The following is a 25,184-nucleotide window of genomic DNA, read 5'->3' as shown; positions in this document are numbered from 1 at the left end:
TTCGGACTGTAAGATGCTCCAGACTATGAGACACACCTAGTTTTTGGGGAGGAAAACAAGAAAAAAAATCTGCCTCCCAGCAATTTGCCTCCTGGCAGCAAACAGCCTGGTCAGCCTCAGCACAGCCCGAATTAGCACAAGCAGCTGATTGGTGTTGGATCTGCCTCCCAGAATACTGCCTATCAGCTGTTCCAAGCTGCAGGGATCACAACCACCCATCACAACTGTCACCACTGCTGCCTATCACCACCTCTGTGTGCCCCATGTTCAGCCCCTGTGCATCCCATGTTTGGCCTCCACTCATCCCATTTTCGGCCTGTTTCAGGCAGCAGGGATAGGCAATGAGCCCCGGTGCCTAGAACGGGCAAAAAATTGGGCATGCGGAAGGAATGGAGTATGTAGAGGCTGAAAACAGGATGTTCGGAGGCTGAAAATGGGATGCACGGAGGTGGCAATAGGCAGCAGCAGAGATGGGTGGCAATCCCCACAGCCTGGAACAGCTGATAGGCAGTACAGTGGAACCCCGACATAAGAGCTGCTCTACTTAAGAGCAACTCGAGATAAGAGCTGGGAGGGGAGAGATATTTTTGTTCTACTTACAAGCCCAAATTCGAGATACAAGCGCCAAGGAGCTGTCTCCTGAAGCCAAACGCTAACTTCCGCGTTCGGCTTCAGGAGACAGCTGCGAAGCAGCGCGCGTGTTTTAAAAGGTTGCAGCCGGCCTGGGGGGCTCGGGGGGGTGCTTGCAGCTTTCTTTCTTGCTCTTTTTCTTTCTCTCTTTTACCTTCCCTTCCTCTATTTCTTCTTTTCTTTCTCCTTCCCACCTTCTTCCCTCCCTCCCTCCCTCCCTTCACTCATTCCTCTCTTACTCTCCCCTTTCATAAGTTTCCTTGCTTCCTTCCTCTGTTCCTGTCCCTTCCCCCTTTCTTTCTTTCTTTCTTTCTTTCTTTCTTGCTTGCTTGCTTGCTTGCTTGCTCTTTTTCTTTCTCTCTTTTACCTTCCCTTCCTCTATTTCTTCTTTTCTTTCTCCTTCCCACCTTCTTCCCTCCCTCCCTCCCTTCACTCATTCCTCTCTTACTCTCCCCTTTCATAAGTTTCCTTGCTTCCTTCCTCTGTTCCTGTCCCTTCCCTCTTTCCTTCCTTCCTTCCCACCCTCCGTCCATTCATTCACCCATTCCTCTCTTGATCGCTTAAAGCCGGTCCCTGGTGCAAAAAGGGTTGGGGACCTCTGTCCTACAGGATTGGGTGGCAGAGAAGTTGAACATATGTAAATTTAAAAGTTTAAGAAAGTTTACAAGTTAAGTGAAAGAAACTTCATTATTCATTTATATGTACATGTACATTTCTTCATTAAAAACATGTCTTTCTGCATAATTTAGACTAACTTTGTGAGTTTTTTGAGGGCTGGAACCAATTAAAATTATTTACATTAATTCCTATGGGGAAAAGTCGTTCGAGATAAGAGCTGCTCGACTTAAGAGCCCAGGTCCGGAACGAATTAAACTCGTATCTCGAGGTACCACTGTATTCTGAGAAGCAGATCCAACCACCAATCAGCTGTTCAGCTTAAATCAGGCTGTGCTAAGCTGACCAGGCTGTTGGCTGTTTGCTGCAAGGAAGCAAATTGCTGGGAGGCAGAGGATGACAGGGGTGGAAAGATGGGTGGGCAGGGCTTCGGCAACATTTGCTATATAAGACACAGACACAGAAATAGAAGAGGAAAAAACTGTACAATTAAAAAGTTTTAGAGATGCAAAAATATGGAAGAGAAGAAAATTGTATATACAGTATATATTTCTTTTTAATTAAAAAAAACCTGTTCAATTTAAAATAAAAGACACACAGACATTTCCATCCACTTTTTTTTTGGGGGGGGTGCATCTTATACACCAAACAAAATGCAGTATTTTATATTATATATATACAGTGATCCCTCGATTATCGCGAGGGTTCCGTTCCAAGACCCCTCGCGATAATCTATTTTTCGCGATATAGTGGTGCGGAAGTAAAAACACCATCTGCGCATGCGCACCCTTTTTCCATGGCCGCGCATGCGCAGATGGTGTTTTTACTTCCGCACCTGGGAAGACCCAGGGAAGGTTCCTTCGGCCGCCCAGCAGCTGATCTGCTCGGCAGCGCCGCAGCAGCGAGGAGCCGAAGATCGGGGTTTCCCCGCCACCCACGCAAAGGGGAAACCCCGATCTTCGGCTCCTCGCTGCTGCGGCGCTGCCGAGCAGATCAGCTGCTGGGCGGCCGAAGGAACCTTCCCTGGGTCTTCCCCGCCGCCCACGCAAAGGGGAAACCCCGATCTTCAGCTCCTCGCTGCTGCGGCGCTGCCGAGCAGATCAGCTGCTGGGCGGCCGAAGGAACCTTACCTGGGTCTTCCCCGCCGCCCACGCAAAGGGGAAACCCCGATCTTCGGCTCCTCGCTGCTGCGGCGCTGCCGAGCAGATCAGCTGCTGGGCGGCCGAAGGAACCTTGCCTGGGTCTTCCCCGCCGCCCACGCAAAGGGGAAACCCCGATCTTCGGCTCCTCGCTGCTGCGGCGCTGCCGAGCAGATCAGCTGCTGGGCCGCCGAAGGAACCTTCCCTGGGTCTTCCCCGCCGCCCACGCAAAGGGGAAACCCCGATCTTCGGCTCCTCGCTGCTGCGCCGCCGCCGAGCAGATCAGCTGCTGGGCGGCCGAAGGAACCTTCCCTGGGTCTTCCCCGCCGCCCACGCAAAGGGGAAACCCCGATCTTCGGCTCCTCGCTGCTGCGGCGCTGCCGAGCAGATCAGCTGCTGGGCGGCCGAAGGAACCTTCCCTGGGTCTTCCCCGCCGCCCACGCAAAGGGGAAACCTCGATCTTCGGCTCCTCGCTGCTGCCCGCTCGCCCGCCGCTCGCCCGCCGCCTGCCGCTCGAGAGCAAGAGGGGGAGAGATAGAGAAAGAGAGAGAAGGAAAGAAAGAGATGAGAGAGGGAGGAAGAGAGTATGAGAGAGGAAGAAGCAAGATAGAGAAAGAGAGAGAGAAAGAAAGATGAGAAAGGAAGAGAGTGACGTCATCGGGTGGGAAAATATTTTTAATTAATATTTTTTGAAAAATCGCGATATAGCGTTTCGCGAGGATCGAGATCGTGAAATTCGAGGGATCACTGTATATCACGTTTTTGCTGAATTTTTAAAATTAAGGGAGACTAGGATAGCGCTATTTCGGCCTTGTTCTGGCCTTATCAGCTCGCCATACCCTTACTGGGATTTGATCCTGGGGTCTCTGCCTTGTAAGGCAGAAAATTATATATATAATTTTATGCAGAGAAAAGCCTTTTAGATGATTTCTAATCTAATAGCAAATAGATTAGGTTTCCTCTGGATCTTATCCTTTTGCCAGCAATTAAATATTATGAGAATGAGAACTTTGAACCTGAAAGATAGCTTCTCATAGGCTCAAAACAGTAAAACATTTCCTGAGTTTTAATGAGCCTTACTGTTAAATAAGACTTAATAAAGTCTCCGGAGAGGGGCGGCATACAAATCCAATAAATAATAATAATAATAATAATAATAATAATAATAATAATAATAATAATAATTTAAAATTAAATAAAATTTACATAAAGGATATCAATGCCTTACCTTATTCCAGACAAATCTGCTGTATTTTTTAAGGTACTTTCTGAAGTCTTCTGCAGCAAATGTTTTCCATGAGAAAAGCAGAGGACAGACCTTAATGGAATTAAGGGAAGATTTTTGCAGCCTGTCAGACTGGAAGAATTTCTAAAATGCCAATGCTGGGCATACAACCAAAGATCCAGAGACTTCCATCCTAAAAATAATTTTAAAACATTTTTGGGGAAAATATTGAAAGTGAAGAATCATTTTGTAAAGGAATGGCAAATAATTTAGCCCAGCAAAACAAATTTTACATGCTTAATACTAGTTTTACCTTTATATATTGCAATTACATATACAGTGATCCCTCGATTAGCACGGTCTCGATTAGTGCGAAACGCTACAACACGGTTTTTCAAAAAATATTAATTAAAAAATACTCCACGGTTTTTTTGCTATACCACGGTTTTTCCCACCCGATGACGTCATACGTCATCACCAAGAGTCACTTCTCTGTCTCTTTCTCTTTCTTTCCTGTCATTCTCTGCTTCAATCATTTTCTCATTTCTCTTTTTTTCTCCCCTTTTTTCTATCATTTCTCTCTCTCTTTCTTCCTCTCTCACACTCTCTTCCTCCCTCTCTCATCTCTTTCTTTCCTTCTCTCTCTTTCCTTCTCTCTCCCCCCCTCCACTTGCCCACGAGAAGAAAAAAAGCAACCTCTGCCGGGCAGCTCCCCTTGTGCCCCCGCTTTGTGCCTGCCTCTTGTCCCTCTCTTTTGGGGATTTTTTTTTCTTTTCTGTCTGAGTGCGTCTGTGTGAGCACGAGAGAGGGAGTGCGTGTATGTGTGTGTGTGTCTGTTGCGGCTTGGGCTGGTCGGCCTCGGAGGCGGGAGAAGGCGAAGAGGTAGCAAGCGGGGAACCCGGCGGGGTGGATGGCGGCGGCGGCGTGTGTGTGTGTGGTGGCCGCCTTCAGCTTGGGGTCGCCGCTGGCGTGCTCGAAGGACGCGCCGCCGCCCGCCTTGGAGCCCTCGAAAGCCTCGTCGTCTTCTGTGCTCTGCTCGCCGCTGCTCTCCAAGCGGGGCGCAGCGGCTGGGAGCGCGCGCCTTTTCTCCCCTGCGTGGATCCTGGCTAGCCGTCGCGCCTCTCTTGAAGATGGGGAGCCTGGCGACGCGCTGTTTTCCCCCCACCGAGGACAATCGGGGTAAACTCTTTTGGTTGGGAACCAACCGGCCCGGTGCTCTTTTGGCTCTCTTGGGGTTTCCCCTTTGCCTGGGCAGCAGGAAGACCCAGGGAAGGTTCCTTTGGCCGCCCAACAGCTGATCTGCTGCCTGGGCAACGGGGAAACTCCACCTTCGGCTCCTCGCTGCTTCCGCGCTGCGGAGCAGATCAGCTGTTGGGCGGCCAAAGGAACCTTCCCTGGGTCTTCCCCGCTGCCCACACGCAAACTCCACCATCTGTGCATGTGCGGCCATGGAAAAAAAAGGGCGCGCATGCGCAGATGGTGTTTTTACTTCCGCACCACTATAACACGGAAAATCGATTAGCGCGGGAGGTCTTGGAACGTAACCCCCGCGCTAATCGAGGGATCACTGTATTGCATTTGCTTACAATTTATGCAATAAAACGTAAAAATTTACCTTTATTCCTAATAACTACATGAAGATTTCAACAGCATTGTTTCCTATATTCATATTTTTCCTTTGTTGCTCATAATATATTAACTCTCATATATTTGTCCACCTACTGTCATGAATCTCCATAGCTTTTCTAAACCCTGATATATTTTTCCCAGATCAAGCAAGCTACTTGAAACAGACTTGAAACTTACCAATTAATCTCTGTAAACTGGCAGTCTGAAGCAGAGTTTTCCTTGCAGACACTCTGAAATGCAATCTCCAGTTCATTTCCCTTCAGTGGCCTGGTCCTAAATCAGAAAAACCAAAAGAAGTGAGTTTTTAAGTATTGTTTTTAAAGGGGCTGAGAAAAACCTGGCATTATTTAGCCAGGGGCTGTGATCTACACTCTAATTTAGGACATAGGGCAAAGCAGCACTGCTGTTTGCTTTCAATTATCTTGAGCCAGGAAGAACAACTGAACACTTTTTACCACTGTGTTCCTAATAGAAGGACCAATGACAGCCTATTTTATCTGGATATGAGTATGGTATAGTAATAAGGTAATTGATTCCACTTCTACCCTCTTATTAAACCTCTGAAAAGATGAAATGAACCGCAGCAGCATCTATGCCACAAAACAGCAATGGAGTTTGAAATGAATCCCAATGTAAAAATATATAGAATGAGCATTGCTCTGTTTTGCTTGCGCTGCATTGTTTCCCTTTCAAGGCGAAGGACCTGCATGCTAGAGGTGAAGCCAAGCCATAGTGAGGGTTGGAGTAGGAGGTAAGATGTGTTTTGGGGTATATTCTGCTGAATGTAAGCTTTCCCAATAGAATAGAATAGAATAGAATAAAATAGAGTAGAGTAGAGTAGAGTAGAATAGAATAGAATAGAATTCTTGATTGACCAAGTGTAATTGGACACAAAAGGAATTTGTCTTTGGTGCATATGCTCTCAGTGTACATAAAAGAAAATATACATTTGTCAAGATACACTTGGCAAAAAAAAAGGCTGTTGTTTTCACTCCCCAAATCATCAGTCACATCTCCACCGGTATTTTTTTTCACTGCAATCAAACATGAAATACTAAAGAACTAACATGAATCAGTCAATGATTCCTTTACCTAACCAAGGGGAGAATGTAAAAATAAAATGGTATACAGCCAGTCCCATTTCCCCTTGCTGTGTCTATATGTTGCTAAACAAACTACAGGACTTTGCCCATGATATCACCAGGAATTGAGCTCAATCCAAAGAAGATTTTGCTTTTTCTCCCAAAGCACGCCTCTTGCTTCAATCATTTACTTTACATGGAGCTCCCTATGAAAAATACAAGCAAGCTATGTTAGTTCAAAATACAACAGTTCAGTTGCTGGCAGGTGGGAGCCATTAGTGCCAAACAACAGCAGGGCTACAAGCATGAAATAATAATGTATTGTTCGTAAGTCACCTAAGTTCCAGTGACTGGGCAGTTTACAACTCTTAAAGCATTTAAAACAAAGAATATGAAGTGCATAAAAATAGCACTGGCTTTAGTAGGCTCCCCGCAAAATTTAAAGAGCCGGTCTTTGTCTATAAAGCTCTTTTTCACTTGGCACATGACTATGTGAAAAACTGCCTGCTTAACTCACCTGGTATATTCAGTCTGGGAGCTGTTGAATCCCATCACCATATGAGAACTGAGAAAGAAAATACAACACTGCTTCTCATATATGGTTCTTTTCAAATGTCCATTTTTTTTGCAGAACTCATTGTTTTTTGACATATGCAATGTTTGATTCTGAACTAAAACATCTTATATATGCCTCAAAATTTTAGTTTAGATACATTCACTAAGCTGAGTCAACTAACTACAGTGATCCCCCGTTTATTGCGTCCCCAACCATTGCGAACAGGGTACTTCGCTATTTTTCAACCCGGAAGTCAAAAATACCATCTACGCATGCGTGCCGGGCACGCATGCGTAGATGGCAGCGGCTTCCCTGGGTCTTCCCCCTCTTGCTGGCGTCAGCGAGGAGTTTCCCCACTGCCCACGCAAACTCCTCGCTGCCGCCCGCCCTTCGCCCGCCCACGCCGTTCATTCTCGCCGCTTTCGAGCTGAATCCGGGAGCAAATTCGCTCCTGGATTCAGCTCGAAATCGGCGAGAATGAACGGCGTGGAAAAGGCGTTCCTTGCCGTTCGTTCTCGCCGCTTTCGAGCTGAATCCGGGAGCGAATTCGCTCCTGGATTCAGCTCGAAATCGGCGAGAATGAACGGCGTGGAAAAGGCGTTCCTTGCCGTTCGTTCTCGCCGCTTTCGAGCTGAATCCGGGAGCGAATTCGCTCCTGGATTCAGCTCGAAATCGGCGAGAATGAACGGCGTGGAAAAGGCGTTCCTTGCCGTTCGTTCTCGCCGCTTTCGAGCTGAATCCGGGAGCGAATTCGCTCCTGGATTCAGCTCGAAATCGGCGAGAATGAACGGCGTGGAAAAGGCGTTCCTTGCCGTTCGTTCTCGCCGCTTTCGAGCTGAATCCGGGAGCGAATTCGCTCCTGGATTCAGCTCGAAATCGGCGAGAATGAACGGCGTGGAAAAGGCGTTCCTTGCCGTTCGTTCTCGCCGCTTTCGAGCTGAATCCGGGAGCGAATTCGCTCCTGGATTCAGCTCGAAATCGGCGAGAATGAACGGCGTGGAAAAGGCGTTCCTTGCCGTTCGTTCTCGCCGCTTTTGAGCTGAATCCGGGAGCGAATTCGCTCCTGGATTCAGCTCGAAATCGGCGAGAATGAACGGCGTGGAAAAGGCGTTCCTTGCCGTTCGTTCTCGCCGCTTTCGAGCTGAATCCGGGAGCGAATTCGCTCCTGGATTCAGCTCGAAATCGGCGAGAATGAACGGCGTGGAAAAGGCATTCCTTGCCGTTCGTTCTCGCCGCTTTCGAGCTGAATCCAGGAGCGAATTTGCTCCTGGATTCAGCTCGAAATCGGCGAGAATGAACGGCGTGGAAAAGGCGTTCCTTGCCGTTCGTTCTCGCCGCTTTCGAGCTGAATCCAGGAGCGAATTCGCTCCTGGATTCAGCTCGAAATCGGCGAGAATGAACGGCGTGGAAAAGGCATTCCTTGCCGTTCGTTCTCGCCGCTTTCGAGCTGAATCCGGGAGCGAACTCGCTCCCGGATTCAGCTCGAAAGCGGCGAGAGCCAGCGCCCCCCGGACCCCCAACCCGGGTTTGGGGGGCTGCTAGGAAGCCCTCCATGCCGGCGGCAAACAGCCGCGCCGCCCCCAATCTTCGGCTCCTTGCTAGCGCTGTGGGAATAAAAACACAATCTGCACATGCGCAGAAGGTGTTTTTACTTCCGCATCGCTACTTCGCGAAAACCCGCTCGTTGCGGGGGCTCCTGGAACGGAACCCTCGCAACGAGCGGGGGATCACTGTAGTAGAAACTTGCTTCTGTAAATAGTTTTTATCTCCACACTGTGAGATAAATTTAAATTCCTAAACTACCACTGTCAAAAGGAACATTTCTCTTCTTATTCCAAGACCATCCAAAGGCAGCATCAAGGAAGTTAAAACAGGTTTGGAAGCAAGACAGGTGACTGGCAGAAACTGGGATTGGCAGTAGGGCTAGCAAATTCTTTGCAGGAATATTTTTCTGCCAGCTTAAGGATGGATGGATGAGACATTAACCTGGTAAAGTGGAAAGGGTCAATTTCTGGAAATAAAATTCCTTCCAAAAAGCAGAGATTACTTAAATTATCAACACAGCTGGATGAATAAAAGTTGTCTTTTAGAAAACCAATAGATTAACGCAGGGGTGAGCTCCAATTTACCTCGCTGCTGGTTTGCTCCCTCCTGCACCTTGTGGGTGTGCCACATGCGCAGGAATGAAAAATCCAAAATAATTTTTTTTAAAAGACAAAAAAAAAAAGATGGCAACCACATGCACAGTGCCAGAACTCAGCTTCTGCGCATGCTCAGAAGGAAATTTTAAAACAAATTCAAAGAAACAGATGGCGGCACCCACAGACCAGCACCGACTGATCCGGTCCGGTGATGTCATTGTGATGTCACCAGAGGTTCACTACCAGTTTGGGTGAAACAGTCCAAGCCAGGAGTAACCCACCCCTGGATTATTGCCATAAATAATATTCCTTGGGTTATTTTTTTCCAAACTTGGCAACTTTAAATTGCTGGCTGTGGAATTCTGGGTGCTGAAGTTCATCAATTTTAAAGATGCAGGTTTGAAAAACACTGCCTTAGATACAGGGGCACCCCTATGTAATTATGTATGTAGTTAAGAAACAGGTTGGAGGGCCTTGATTCCCTAAAAACTCTCTGCCAGTCAAAATCTTGTTCATCTCCATCAAGATTAACATATGCATAAAGATGGAAACACTCTGAAATGCACACAATAGAGGTTAGTAAATAGGTTGGTGAAAATGACAGAATTTGCAAAGATGGCTGAAAATTAGTTATTTGATTAGGGAAAAGTCAGCAACTGCATATTTTATTTATTTATTTATTTATTTATTTTTTGTCCAATACACAATGAGGGTTTTAGTGGGTATATATCTATATACACATAGTAAAATACATGATGAAGGTTATAGAGGAGATACTCATAGTAAAATATATCTAAGAAATAATAGAAAAGAAGGTATAGTAATAGAACATATCAATGAAAGAATAGAAGAAGAGATATAGGAATAGAAGAAAGGCATAGGAGATATAGGAGAGCAATAGGACAGGGGACGGAAGGCACTCTAGTGCACTTGTACTCGCCCCTTACTGACCTCTTAGGAATCTGGATAGGTCAACCGTAGATAATCTAAGGGTAAAGTGTTGGGGGGTTTGGGGATGACACTATGGAGTCCGGTAATGAGTTCCACGCTTCGACAACTCGGTTACTGAAGTCATATTTTTTACAGTCAAGTTTGGAGCGGTTAATATTAAGTTTAAATCTGTTGTGTGCTCTTGTGTTGTTGTGGCTGAAGCTGAAGTAGTCGCCAATAGGCACGACGTTGCAGCATATGATCTTGTGGGCAATACTTAGATCTTGCTTAAGGCGTCTTAGTTCTAAACTTTCTAGGCCCAGGATTGAAAGTGATTGGAATGCTGCATGTCAGTGATTAGAATGCTGCATGGATTTTAAGCTAAAAACAGAACAAAAATGAACTTGTGACTTGTAGATTTGATAATTCTAAAGGATAAAATATGGAAAGAAGGGAGAGATAGCTATAGAAAAGAAATTATAAATGTATTAATAATATATAAATGCTTAACGAGTAGATGCTTCTTTGTATCTGTTTTGCTTCCTTTTTTAATTTATCACTTTCCCCTACTTTTCCTTCTTTAAATTTGCATTGTTTTATTCTGCAAAAAATATTTAAATGGAAATTTAAAAATCTCTCCCCTACTTTTCCTCACATGCATTTTTCTAAAACAAACCATGTATCCTTTCCCAAAACAGTTTTAAAATGCAAGCGCCACCTGCTTTTTCCAAACTACTGAAAGGAATAGAAATGTCTTTCCCAACATCAACTTTTACTAATTTTCTCAATGTTAAAATAAGCCCGAATGTACAGAAAACAGTAGAGCTTTATTGGAGGACAGCCCGTTTACTGGTAATGCTACGAGTGAACCCAAGATCTATGGCCAGAAAGGTCATCGAGTCCTGGGCTCCTATAAAGAGAGACTATAGTAACGTCAACGGACCTAGGTAGCAACAATACAGAATCTTAATACGTCTTGCTATCCTTGTGACACGACACGACACGACACGCGACAGAAAGGAATGAAACGACGACGCGCTCCCACCTGGCAGCTGCCCAACGCTAACCAACTGCTCCTTCTTTATCACTTCGCAAACCGACCGACAGGGGGCGCCCGAGCGAGAAAGCCAGCTCAGAACACCCCCAAGTTCTCCATTCGGAGCACTTAACACAGAGACTAACCAATCCTTCTTCGGGGGCGGAATGTCAAAGCGAGGTTACTCTACCCAGAACCATACGGTACCCGGCATGCTCCGCGCTAGAAAGTGCCGGAAGTGAGTGTGCATTTCCGGGCGGCGAGAAGGGCCGGTCTCGGTTGCTCTTCGGAGTTAACGGCGGTTCTTTCCGTGCTGTTCCCTTCCCGGGTCCTACCATGAAGGACGTCCCAGCTTTCTTACAGCAGAGCCAGAGCTCGGGGCCTGGTCAGGCCGCCGTTTGGCACCGATTGGAGGAGCTTTACAACAAAAAGTGAGTCTTGGGATCGGTTCAGTCAAGCGGGGCGAGGTGGTGGTGCTAATAGGGGAGCGAAGCAAATGGTACACGTGCGTTGGAGATGGGGAGGTGGGGGGGAGATCTTTGCTAATTGCGAGAAGGTGCTTTACTTGAGAGATACTGAAGCATAAGAAGCAATGGTGTTGAGAGATCGAAGACCCTTTTTTTCGCAGCAGACTGTGTGGGTCTAAGACGGGACACTCCATTTTCGCCTGCCTCTTTGTCCTATCCCCTTCTTCATGGCTGGGCGAGGCAGGTTCACTTGTACCGATCGATTTTACTATTGTCATTGTATATGTATTACACAATATATATATATATATATATATACAACGAAAGTCACATGACGCCCAGAGACAAGTCCAAACACACATTAAAACACACAGGCGCATATCTTGTTCTGACAAGACTCCCTGATCTTGTTGACCTAGTCTACTCTGGAAATACACATTGGGGTGAAGGGGTCTGGTGGTTGATAGTTTGTGTTTTTTCCTGGCTTTTCAGGCAGCTAATAATAGTGCTAGCACAGCGCTTGATCTTTTCACGTTTCCCCGTAAGCAGAATATTTATGCTTCAAACAAAACGTTTTTTTTTAAAGTTAACTTCAAAATATATTCCAGGCGTATAAGATTCTATTCTCTCACAGCAAATTTCCATTGGATGTTTTATTTCACCAATCCTTTGTACAGGTCTTACTTGTCTGCTCTGCACAGACTAGCAGTTCTCAAATATTAGAGAACAGGTGGGGATATTGCTCTACTGGGAAATTCAACTAACATGTAGGTATTGCCAAAATAGTGGCAAACCATTTCTGAAAAATTATTGCCATAAAAACTGCAGTCCAGACAGCAGACATATATGCATATCTAAAAACCTAAATACATACATATATACATACATACCCAGAGGTTTTGATGATCTACATACATTGTTATAAAATATTGACATTGGATATATTGAAGCTATTCTGTAATTAGAGAGTCTGTTTTGCTCAGTATTGTTTATTATTTCAATGGCATGAAAACCTGCCACCTGATATTTCTTAATGACTTTTCCTAGGAAGTGTTGCCTATAAATTATTTTGGTTATTTTCTTATTTTAAGCAACATATTCTGTTTGTTTTAAAAAAAAACAAATGCTTTTATTTTAAAACCAATATTAAGGTTTCTTATTATCCAAACAAATACTTTGAATAATTTTATATATAATAGATTAGAATAAATATTCAGTTTGGATTTCCTCTTGTTTAAATTTGTCGATATTGATACTTACTATTTCTTTTAACTATGTTACAGGCTCTGGCACCAACTAACATTGCAAGTTTTAGATTTTGTGCAAGATCCCTGCTTTGCTCAAGGAGATGGCCTTATCAAGGTATGTGTCCTAGTATTATTCAATGTGTGTCAGTCAGAATGGCTTGTTTAAGAATCATCCCTAACAAATGCAAAGAGTAGTTATCTATTTATTTGCAATACATTGTTTCAGTAATTTATATATTCAAATTTTAGTTATTTTATTTTATTTTTTAAGGTTATAACCCAGATATTCATACTGCTGTAGAATGGCATGTAATGTCGCTGCAATGAAGTAAGGCCCTGAAGAAGTTATACAACAAAATAAAAAGTTTGTAGTGATTTTGAAAACAAATCCAGTGATGGATCAAATAGATAATTTTTTCCTTGCTATTGGAGAACTTGATAGTCTTCAAATTCTTGAAAGGATGCCATTTAGAAACAAAACTAGGTTCCTGTCTTAGAAGAATTATAACTGACAGGTTTCAAGATACTGATGCAGCACGTAATAAATCTTTTTTACAGTAAGTTTTACAGTAAGGGCAAATCAGTTGAATGCCTGGAGAAAGGGGTGTACTTTCTTACTTGGATAACTTCTAAAATAAGCTAGATATTCACATGGAATACTCTCCTTGATTTAATGAGACACTTTAATTTTGTAGGTTTCAGCTATTGATGAAAAGGCTTTATACTCTTATATATATTTTTAGAACTGGGACAGAACAAAATGATTTTGCCTGATTTCTACACTCCTCTGCTGTTACTTTACTTTTCATAGAATTGTCATTGCTCTTCCCTGTTGTCAGATATATTTCTATTGTCAAGAAAGTATTCAGTAGCAATGTTTGTAGATATTTAATGCATGTGCATCTATATTATTAAAATTATCTTATTTTTCTTTCGGCTTACAGCTTTATGAGAACTTCATCAGCGAGTTTGAACACAGGTAATTTTTTTTAACATGGCTAGACTTTAAAAAGTCTATATTATTTTTCATCGATTCATAGTCATTCCTCTTTATTCCAGGGTGAACCCTTTATCCCTTGTAGAAATCATTCTTCATGTGGTACGGCAAATGACAGGTAAACTCCTTTTACACACAATTATTTTCCTAAAGACAATGGTTCAGGTTAAAATTTTGAAGCTGGAAATGATATACATTAACCTTCAATAAAGTAGTAGTAACTGACCCTTCAATTCTGTTAGGGAAAAACATCTGTATATTTAGCCTTTTGTGTGTACTTACCGTTAACTTGACTTCAAAATACCTATATCAAATATGGCAAAGGAGTATTTGTTTTATGTAGACCATTTCAAATCTAGAATAGCTGTTTGGACCTTAGTGCAACTGTTGATTATTCCAAAAGTATTCCAACATAATTATTTGAAGATTTTCAAAATAAAATAAATCTTTTCAAACTTAAGTATTTTGCCCACTGATGGTATTACCATGTTTTCCTGAAAATAAGACCTTGTCTTATACCGGTATATTTTTTTGAACCCTGAAATAAGTCCTTGGCCTTATTGCCATGCACTCAAAAGCCCAATTGGGCTTATTATAAGTGGATGTCTTATTTTGGGGGAAACAGGGTAATTTGCAAGCTAAGTGCTGAATTTTGAAAGTATAGATTGAAAACAGTTTTTTATGGACATTTCCCTCCTCATGCCATTACTCTGCTGAATGATCAATTCTCACAGTTCTTTGTAATGTTTATGTATATTTACCCATGTACTGTGGCTGTAGCATTATTTATCTTCATTATCTTCTTTACACCCCTCTTTTATTGGTATGTATTGGTATTATTTTCATTTTCATTATTTTCTGTAGTGCTTCTGTACTGGAAACAAATTTCACACTTGGACAAATTAAAGTATTCAATTCAATTGAAATTTAAATATTATTTTATTGCTCATTTACTCATAGGATTTTTGTCTTGTGTTTACAGTTCCTTCAGTATAGGATGAAATTATATGCAAGAAATCCCACTTTTATTTATGCCATAGATTTCCTTTGAGAGAAGAGATACAAAAAAGCATGCCTAAAGTTCTTTGATATTTATCACATTGTATATGTTTTATATTAATATATTTCACTGTAAACAATTCATTTTTAAAATATTAATGTGAACATGCATTTTATTATTTTATATGTTTTAATATGTTTTATTGTACATAATATCATTTGTAAAAGGTTAATGTTGAAGTGCACGATGGGCATTGCATATATTTTTAAACTAATCCTTAATGCTGCCTCTGGTATGCATTTCTTTAGATCCTAATGTTGCTCTTACATTTCTGGAAAAGACCCGCGAAAAGGTAAGGAAAGAACGCAGACGACAGCTATATATAATTTTTTATTAAATCAAATAGTTTTAGACATGGGCCATACTGGTCAGCCAATGTACAGGTAGGTCAGAAATAATACAGTAATTTAGTACAAAATATAAATTGATTCCCACATTTCAGTTAGTGCAGGTTGCTGTTGGGGTTTTAGGTATTAATAGCTGCATGTATAAAATGGAGAAAAGAAAATTTTGTTTGAGGAAAACTCAAAGAAGAGACAAGTGGTTTTTTTAATCAGAGCAAGCTGGTCTACCCAAATATGGGTGGGAGCATACTGTTTCTGCTTTCTCCTTTCAGCCCCAGTCCAGGAGTCTTCGCAGGCAGTCGCTTTTGTGACAAATTATTTTTCGGTTACATTTATATTTACTGGCAGAAATAAAGGGAAACTGGTATAGATCTATTTCAAGTTATTTATTCAAGCCCAGGTTCAAATCTAGAAGTGTTATCGCTAGCTGACCGGAGCTAAATAGCTTGAAATAGGTCTATACTAGTCTCCCTTATAAATTTAACTCCAAGGGGTTAATTTTGAAGAACTTAAATAGCAGGTATGTTTTGGATACAGGTTTATATCCTTTTACTCTAGTATAGTACAGGTACTCCATCCTTAACTACCCTAATTTGGGACAATTTCTTTCATTAAGCAAAGTGAGCTTAATGAGCAAACATCACACCCCTGTGCCACATAGTGATAGGAGTTCTGGTAGCTTTAGTTGTAGTCTTTAAGCAGGGATTGCACAATTCTGCTTTGCCATCCTCCCCTCTGCTTCAGTCCCCCCTCCATTTCTGCCTTTTAGCCACCCTGCACTCACCATCTACCTCCGTTGGCCCAGTTGATCTTCACAATCCTCTTCCTCCTCATGATGTACATCTGGCCAAAGCAATCACTGGCCCTTTGTGAAGGTTATGCATGTCAGCCTAGAGAGCAGAGATAGGGGAATATAAATGACTGTCGTGAAGGTCTTGTGAAGGACCAGCTGCCCAGAGTCCAGTTGCAATGGGGAAGCATATAAATTTAAATACGGTAATAAATAAATAAATAAACTGCCTAGGCCAGACATAATTTGTCAAAAGCAGGAGGAAGATGATGGATGGTGGCAGCAAGTGCAGGGTAACCAAAAGACAGATGGGAGACAGGGAGGTAGGTCAGAGGAATTAAAGCACATGCTACAGTTATAAATGTGAGTGGGCAGCTTTCAAGTGCTTGAATTTTGATTATGTGACTGAAGAGGTGTTGCAACAACCATAATTTCAAGGAGTTATTGTAACTATCATTCCATCAGCATCTTTCTAAATTTGAACAGGTGTCAAACAGTTGATAACATGAGAACTAGCTGTATTTCAGTAATCAACGTATGCTTTAAAATGTTTAATTGCTGTTTGAACTGGAACCCATTACCCTATTTTCCATGGATATATTTTGAATGGTGAATATTTGAAAAATATGACTAATTTATGGGATTCATTAATCTCACAGAGATCTTCTTGTATGCTTTCTTCAGTAAGAAAATAGATAAAGGACACAAGTCAGATTTAGGATTTTTAATCTGAGATTTTTACTGTTTCATACAGATGTATCAATATGCAACAGCTGTTTTGTGACTGACATTTAATATTGATTATAGGTGAAAAGCAGCGATGAAGCTGTGATTCTATGTAAAACAGCCATTGGTGCTCTAAAATTAAACATTGGTGACCTGCAGGTTACAAAGGTGAGGCAGTATTTTATTTGTATGCTCATTGACTCAGTTTTGCCTTTTGCATTAAATAGCTATATTTTTAAGTTGCTCACAGTTTTTAAGTATCTCTTCCAGTATTCCTGTGCTTATGATTGAATTCCATGAAAATTAAAATTTTATTAAATTAAATTAAATTAATTAAATATTGTTAAGATGGCTGTGTTAAAATTTCCGGTCACATCCAAACTTAAACCAGAGTTCAAGTCAAAGTATTCCTTAAAGTTCCAATTTGATGTGGAATTATAGGAGAGTTTAGGTTGTACATTTCTTCTTTACATAAATGGAATATACTTTATATCAGTTCATAGAAATTGAAGGAATTATTGCCAATAAATATACATATACTGTATTACAACTTAATTCTTTAGAAAGCAGGAAGTCTCTTGCTTGAATTCAAATATTGTTCACTCATTTTGGCAAATTTCCCTGCCTAATTATACCTGGCCTTCTTTAGGACAATCTAGCTAACTTTATGTATTCTAGAGACATGTAAATGTGTATTTATTTCCATTCTTCTAAAATAAGTGGATAGCCCCAGGCTATATCTACTAATGTTCATTGATTCAAATACTGATTTTCTTTGATAATGATTGAGTCTATGCATATATTTCTAAGAGCAAACGTATACTCTTTCTGTATCTGTATTATGTGTGCGTGCATGAGTGTGTGTAACATATTTTTGCTGATAATGAAAAGGAAGGGAGACTAGTATAGATCTATTTCAAGCTATTTTGCGCTCATCAGCTAGCCATACCCTTATGTGTGTGTGTGTGTGTGTGTGTGTGTGTGTGTGTGTGTATGTATGTATGTATGTATATCACCAATATGATCGCCAACATCTGATGATGGATATGGCACAAGAAAAGAAGAATTAAGAAAATTAAGATTTGACATCCATGTTATTTTCTTTAGGAGACAATTGAAGAAGTTGAGGAGATGTTGAATAATCTTCCTGGAGTGACATCTGTTCACAGCCGCTTCTATGATCTCTCTAGCAAGTATTATCAAACAATTGGAAATCATGCCTCTTACTATAAGGATGCATTAAGGTTCCTAGGCTGCATAGATGTCAAAGACCTGCCAGGTAGTTATTTCTTTTCTTTCCCCCCTGAATATGTTTGGCAGTGTAATGCTTTTAAACCTGTGCCTTTAAAAGGAACAATTCCACTCAAGAATTTACTTCAAAAAAACCTCTAACACAGATGTAGAAATACACATTAAACAGTTTAAGGAAAGAACAAGGCACTTCTATAAATAGGATGGTCGGAGAGAGACAGCCTTATTTTTCAAAAGGGTGGGGAATGCCTTATATATAAGATAAATGCATATTATGTGTTTATCTTATACATAAAGTCAATGTTTCACCTTTATTAATTTTATATATATGTAGATTGTTTTGAGTTCGGGTTTTGCCCCGTGTAATATTTTGAATGTAAAAATATTACACGGGGCAAAACCCGAACTCAGGACAATCTACATACATATTCCCGTGAAAATCTATGAAAACACACACACACACACATATATGTCACATGTTTGCTGAATTTGAAAATTAAGGGAGACTAGGATAGATCTATTTCGGCCTTATTTTGGCCTCATCGGCTAGCCATATCCTCACTGGGACTTGAACCTGAAACCTTTGCCTTGTAAGGCAGAGAATTAACCTCTAGGCTACAGTATCCAATCCTTTCAGCTCTGTACCAGGGAAGGGTTACATTTTGTGTCGAATCACCCTGGTATATTGAAGGAACATCACAGCTTTTTTGCCTCGGCAAAAATATTATATATATATAATCACATGTTTTTGCTGAATTTGAAAATTAAGGGAGACTAGGATAGATCTATTTCGGCCTTATTTTGGCCTCATCAGCTAGCCATACCCACTGGGACTTGAACCTGCAACCTTTGCCTTGTAAGGCAGAGAATTATCCTCTAGGCTACAGTATCCAATCCCTTCAGCTCTGTACCAGGGAAGGGTTACATTTTTGTGTCAAATCACCCTGGTATATTGATTTTATATATATAAAATATATATATTCATACAATATAATAGATATGAATGGAGTTTAAAATAGCAATTATGCAATTGTGGATTCTCTCAGCTAGTGAAATGGGAGAAGGAATGTGGGAAAGTCATTGAAGTAGAACTTTTTTATCCAGTGGCAGATCAACAGGAAAGAGCTTTTACTTTAGGATTGGCAGGACTCTTGGGTGAAGGAGTCTATAACTTTGGGGAACTGGTAAGTAGAATTATATTAGTTTTAACAGTTGAATTTTTAAAAAAGTTTTCTGTTAATAATATATTTTAATCTCCATCTATAGCTTATGCATCCTGTACTGGAATCTTTGAGGGACACTGACAGACAATGGCTGATTGACACCCTTTATGCCTTCAATAGTGGCAATGTGGAAAAATTCCAAGCATTGAAATCATCATGGGGCCAACAGGTTAGTGATTGGCATTACCCAATAGCATTATAGGAAAGCAAAATAAACACCTTTAGATTAATCTATTTCTTTATTGCTGTATAAATATGAATTCAGAGAGATCAAATCAGTTTAAAAGTTCTTCTGCAAGCTTAGGCTTGTTCAGCTGATTAACAGAGGCCCTAGGGCAGTGATGGTGAACCTTTTTTGATTCGCGTGTCAAAAGGATGTGTGCGTATGCTAGCACGCACGCACGCACGTGTCCCTACCCATTCCCTCCCCCAAGGCATATGCACACACACCTGTGCTGCCTTTGCATATGTGCACAACCCCCATCGTGCAGGCGCACAGGCCTCACTGACGCCTGGGACGGTGAAAAAACAGACCAACAGGCAAACTGGAACTTGAGAAAAATGGACTTCTGGTTTGCCCGTTGGGCAGTTTTTCGCACTCCAGGGCTTCAGGAAGCTTTCCTGTATCCATGTTTGACTGTGCTCTCTGAGCAGAACTCAATCTGGAAACCTGGATTGACTAAGAATCAATCCTAGATAGTTTGTAGAGGCAAAGGGGCCACACTTATACCTTAAAAGATAACCACAGATCACATTGAAATATCTGGTGAGATGATCAGGTGTTGGCTGCTAGCAGTGCAGTAGCAGGAGTAGAGCTAGTGGTGTCCATGAGGTCCAGAGGCGTTTTGGGTGCTTGGCAGGATATCTTTCAGGATGGAAGAGGCCTTGAAAACCTAGGCAATAACAGCAGATTCTTTGTGGTGGCAGTGACGTTTTGTGTCAGTGGGCTGGTTGTTTTTTTTAAAAAAAATGCTAATGGGCTGTTCCAATCTGCTTGGCTCTCCACATGCTGTGTAGGCATACTTTGTTGTACAATGTTTTGGAAAGTTTTTGGCTCACTAAAGCAGTTGTGCCTTCCTGGAAAAAAATACAGCTTTAAAAAGTTTGCAGATAAAAGCTGGATTTATACTCCAGAGAGTTCTGCAGAAGCTCTTCCACAAAACTGCATCCCTAGCATCCAGAGTTAAAAATCTCTAGTAAAATGAGATAAAAAATACAGTGATACCTTGTCTTACAAACTTAATTGGTTCTGGGACGAGGTTCTTAAGGTGAAAAGTTTGTAAGACAAAACAAATGTTTCCCATAGGAATCAATGGAAAAGCGATTAATGCGTGCAAGCCCAAAATTCACCCCTTTTGCCAACCAAAGTGTTCGTTTTTGCACTGCTGGGATTCCCACGAGGCTCCCCTCCCTGGGAAACCCCACCTCTGGACTTCTGTGTTTTTGTGATGCTGCAGGAGAATCCCAGCAGGAGAATCCCAGCATCGCAAAAACGAATGCTTTGCTGGCAATGGAAGTCCAGAGGTGGGATTTCCCAGCGAAGGGAGCATCAGTGAAATCGTAGCATCGCAAAAACACCGAAGTCCTCGAAACCCCACCTCCGGACATCTGAGTTTTTGTAATGCTGCGATTACACTGAGGCTCCCCTCACTGGGAAACCCAACTTCTGGACATCCGTTACCAGCGAAGCACCCATTTTTGCGCTGCTAGGATTCCCCTGCAGCATCACAAAAACACGGAAGTCTGGAGGTGGGGTTTCCCATGGAGGGGAGCCTCAGGGGAATCCCAGCAGCGCAAAAACGGGTGCTTCGCTGGCAATGGAAGTCCGGAGGCGGGGCATCTCAGCGGCGGCGGTGGGTTTGTAAGGTGAAAATAGTTTGTAAGAACTATTTTTTCTGTATTTGAACTTATACTTTCAAGATAAGCGGGGAAAATGTATCCCCATTTTGTGTTCAATGTTTGTTTGTGTGTCTGTCTATTTTAAAGAAAATTAATAAAAATATTTTTAAAAAAAAGAAAATAGTTTGTAAGAAGAGGCAAAAAAATCTTAAACCCCAGGTTTGTATCTTGAAAAGTTTGTATGATGAAGCGTTTGTAAGATGAGGTATCACTGTAATTTGTGAAGTTTGTTGGAATTCTTTATTATTTGTTTTCACTTTCCCTTCCCAAGATCTATTTTAATCCATTTTGCTACATGCATTTAGAAGTTTTGAATGATTTTGCAGTGTGCTTGAGAATAGTTTTGAGCACAGAAGCAAAACACAAAATGAATGGTACTTTCCTGTCAGGTGATGGTTTAAAAAAAATTTAAAAGGTAACTTTTTTGGATTTTATGTTTTACAGCCAGACTTGGCTGCAAATGAAACGCTTCTGCTGCAGAAAATCCAACTGCTGTGTTTAATGGAGGTAGGTCCTGCAACAAAGATAGCACCATTGCTAGTTATCATGGGCCAAAAATGTATTTTTATTTTGTTAACTGACATTACTTTTACTTTAATTTGCATCCTCATTGCAAAGGATTTTTTTTCTGTTCTGAAAATACTTTTGCTTATCACTGAAACTTTTTAAAAAAAAATTTGTGAAACTAAATCATGGTGCAAAAAAAGTGGCTGTTTCTCATGATGGTTGAAATAAATGGATTTTAAGAACACCAGTTAGTTTTTTAGTAATGCAGTACTTACATTATGCTTACTGGCCTTCCATATAGAGTATGTCATTCAATTGAATTGCATTCTGTATTGGCTTCTATTTAATATTAGTGGGAAAAATCATTTGGTTAATGTTTGTTCAATATGTTAGCCCACAAAACAATATAAAGGAAGTCATTATATGAAATATTTTCATATGGATTGTTATTAAATATATATTAACTAAATGTTAATTACAAGCTGCTTAATAACAATTTAAGTTTTTATTTGAAAGCTTGCTTTGAGGGTGTTGGTTTTTTGGGATCCTTATATAATTATATAGCTATAATATAATAGGTCTCATAATAAATGATACTGGGGGTTTTTCTTAAAGATTCTTATCCAAAATCTAGATTGCTTTATAGTCATTAACATTTTGTATCGAGGTCAGCAAGGATAGATAAAAATAGATTTGTGCAGTGGGTATGTTATAATTTTTTAAAAGTCTATTAGTTGTAACCCTCTAGTTTTTCTTGGCTACAGATGACTTTCACCAGACCAGCTAATCACAGACAACTTACTTTTGAAGAAATTGCTAGAAGTGCCAAAGTCACTATAAATGAGGTGAGTTACTTGGTTGAATAGAAACCAATCCACATTTTCATTTTCAAGTAATTTTTGTAGGAAGTTGCTATGTTTAAGCTCTTGGGCAGGGCTATAACTAATTCCTAAATTCTGTGTGTTGTCTGTAATTGTTCACTATTTCACCTTTAGTTGTACCATGCTTTCAAAACAGTACGTTGTATCTGGGACATATTGGATATTAGTTCGAAGGACAGTAAAGACACTGTTTTCTTTTCTTGTGCAGGTGGAGCTACTAGTGATGAAAGCACTCTCAGTAGGTTTGGTGAAAGGCAGTATTGATGAAGTGGATAAAAAGGTTCACATGACATGGGTTCAACCACGTGTATTGGATTTACAACAGGTAATCTCTTCACGCACTCCCTTACAAGCTTTGTTTTAGAACTATACCAAAAGGTTTTATGATAGAAAATGGCAAAGGCCAGTGTTGGCAAACCTTTTTTCTTCGGGTGCCGAAAGAGCGTGGGCACATGCTATTGCAGAGGCGTGAGTGCCCACACCCATAATTCAATGCCTGGGAAGGGCAAACACAGCTTCCCCCAGCCCCCGGAGGCCCTCTGGAGCCTGTTTTTCAACTTCTGGTGGGCTCAGTAGGCTCATGTTTAGCCCTCCCCAGACTCCAAAGGCTTTCCTGGAGCTGGGCTGGGAGAGGGTAACACCCCCCCCCCCCCCCCGAGACTCTCTGAAAACAAAAAACGCCCTCCCAGAGCCTCTGTGCAAGCCAAAAACCAGCTGGCCAGCATACACATGCATGCTGGAACTGAGCTAGGGCAATGGCTCGAGTGCCATCAGATATGGCTCCGTGCCACCTGTGGCACCCATGCCAAAGGTTTGCCATCACTGGCATAGGCTGTTGGCAATGTGTTTCATTTCTTTAATCCTCACACTTTTAATATACACACATATAATTTAGGTTTAGAAGCTTTACATTTTTGTAGTGAGCAGCAGAAATCACATTAATTTCCAGCATATCTACTTTTATCAATACTTTTCAGTCAATATAATATGTTGCTACCAAGGCAGATGGAACCAGTAAGATATTCTTGGGAAACCAATTCTGAGTTGAGGAAAAAAAGAAGTATGCTTTGTCCAGTAATGCAGGGTTGGGAAGACTTTGTTCCTGTTGGTTTAGAATTGGAAATAAATTTCTCACAGCACCTTCAGTCTGGATTAAATAAATGCTAGAATTTAGAGATGTTCAGAGTGAACTTTTAGAAACTGCCCGTACTCTACATCCCTTTATTTGAGATCTTATAAAAGCTATTTTCACCTGTAGCTTTCCACCCATGACCTCATTCTCCCTCTCACCAGTTGCCCCATATCATTTTATGTGTGGATGATCCAGCCATCCACTGCAGCTCTATTGGAAAAGTTGGGGCACCTAGCTGTTATAGAGCAGTATCAATATTTGAATGCCTCAAAATAAACTACCTAAAGCAAATGTCCTGGTATTTTCAAGAAATTTTCAACACTAGATTGATAAAGGAAGTTCGGTTGAGCAGGTGGAATGTTTCAAATATGTATTGGCTTATTTATCTATTATTTATTATTTAGATTTGTATGTCGCCCCTCTCCGCAGACTCGGGGCGGCTCACAACAAAGTGAAATAATTTACAACAAATCTAAATTACAGTTTAAAAATATTTTAAAAACCCCATTTTCTAAACAAACATACATACAGACATACCATTCATAAATTGTATATGCCCGGGGGAGATGTATTGCCAAAATCTAATTGGGCATGGAAAGGAGGCGGGTGGGCTGGCTCTTTGTAAAATACGCCCAGCTGGGTTTTGGGTGTGGCCTCATCTGAGACTTCAGAGCATGGGTGGAAGTATGGCAGTTGTCATCTGGGAACCTCAAGGCTTTCAGGAGTACAGCTCCACAGGTTGCGAAATGTGAGAACTAGGGGAGTCTTTACAGCTTGTTGAGCACTGTTTGCGAAATTTCCTGATATGCCAGTTGTAGTGTCTCAATTTGTCTCATTTGTGTCTTAGTTTCTAATATGTTTGTTGATTTGATTTCTAGATAAAGGGTATGAAAGACCGTCTGGAGGTCTGGTGCACAGATGTGAAGAACATGGAAATGTTGGTGGAACACCAAGCCCATGATATTCTAACATAGAGGACTTTGCACTGGCTGAGGAAATAACTTGTACTGTTGCTGAAACTGGCAGTGCCCTGACCACTGACTCTGTACTAAATGCTATTAAGGGGGGGAGGGGCTGGGGGAAACGTTTTGTCATGCTTGTACAGAGATCTAAGTGGCATTTGCTGCATGACCCTCTGGTGCTTGGAGTCAGGAATTCCTTCCTATACACTAACATTTGAGTAGTGTATTCCTTGGGAGCATTCATCCTGTTGTCACCAAAATGGGGGTTTGGTAGTCTATAATGGCGAATTTGTCTTGCTGTGAGTTTCCACTGGAGAATGCTAGGCGCTACATACACTAATGGGGTGCAGGTCATTAGCACTAGTAGGATAGCAGCAAGACTTCCATTTTGCACTTATTGTGCAAAAAGGTAAAGCTGCCTTCAACCATTGTCAGGCATTTCTGATGGGTGGAGGAAAGTATGATCTTTTTCCTGGACCCTTCCCGGTAGGTCAAAGGTAACAAAACTGAGAACTCACACTTTTTTCCATTGCCTCCCCATATTTTGCAATAAAGGAAATTGCTCAGTCCCATCGTGAGTTTTCTGAGAATAAAGTCATAAATTTTGTGGATTTGTTTTTATATTTTTTCTTTGGGTTTCCTCGTCTTTTACAATATTTTATCCTGACATATGATGCAGTAAAACAACTGCTGGAATAAATGTCTCTGCAATCCC

At 41.4% G+C, this 25,184-nt stretch overlaps 3 protein-coding genes across 8 annotated transcripts in view; 1 reads left to right on the top strand and 2 right to left on the bottom strand.

The window, feature by feature from the left end:
- SIRT3 (sirtuin 3) overlaps positions 1–11,192 on the bottom strand; it is a 19,751-nt gene extending 8,559 nt beyond the window's left edge. Inside the window, exons 1-4 of one of the 6 annotated variants that reach the window (XM_070766377.1) lie at positions 10,993–11,034; positions 6,838–6,885; positions 5,416–5,511; positions 3,613–3,802 (exon numbers count right to left, since the gene is read on the bottom strand). In XM_070766377.1, coding sequence (XP_070622478.1) covers positions 3,613–3,802; positions 5,416–5,491 — 266 coding nt within the window. In that variant the 5' untranslated portion in view covers positions 5,492–5,511; positions 6,838–6,885; positions 10,993–11,034. Of the gene's footprint in view, positions 1–3,612; positions 3,803–5,415; positions 5,601–6,837; positions 6,886–10,992 lie in introns of those variants that run through there. The other 5 variants (XM_070766385.1, XM_070766361.1, XM_070766399.1 and 2 more) reach the window with 5 other exon arrangements.
- LOC139175661 (veficolin-1-like) overlaps positions 1–25,184 on the bottom strand; it is a 940,898-nt gene that overhangs the window by 888,234 nt on the left and 27,480 nt on the right. The gene's annotated exons all lie outside the window — the stretch shown is intronic.
- On the top strand, positions 11,059–25,184 carry PSMD13 (proteasome 26S subunit, non-ATPase 13). The gene is made up of 13 exons (XM_070766412.1): positions 11,059–11,414; positions 12,734–12,812; positions 13,642–13,676; positions 13,757–13,812; positions 15,003–15,046; positions 16,696–16,782; positions 17,722–17,893; positions 18,970–19,049; positions 19,132–19,257; positions 21,432–21,494; positions 22,259–22,339; positions 22,584–22,700; positions 24,386–25,184. Exons 1-13 carry the CDS (start codon positions 11,320–11,322, stop codon positions 24,479–24,481), a joined length of 1,131 nt encoding a protein of 376 aa, XP_070622513.1. The 5' UTR covers positions 11,059–11,319; the 3' UTR covers positions 24,482–25,184.

This window comes from Erythrolamprus reginae, chromosome 1 (assembly GCF_031021105.1).
Source record: "Erythrolamprus reginae isolate rEryReg1 chromosome 1, rEryReg1.hap1, whole genome shotgun sequence".
In the NCBI taxonomy this organism is placed as follows: domain Eukaryota; kingdom Metazoa; phylum Chordata; class Lepidosauria; order Squamata; family Dipsadidae; genus Erythrolamprus; species Erythrolamprus reginae.
This window is presented reverse-complemented; position numbering and strand designations above follow the sequence as displayed.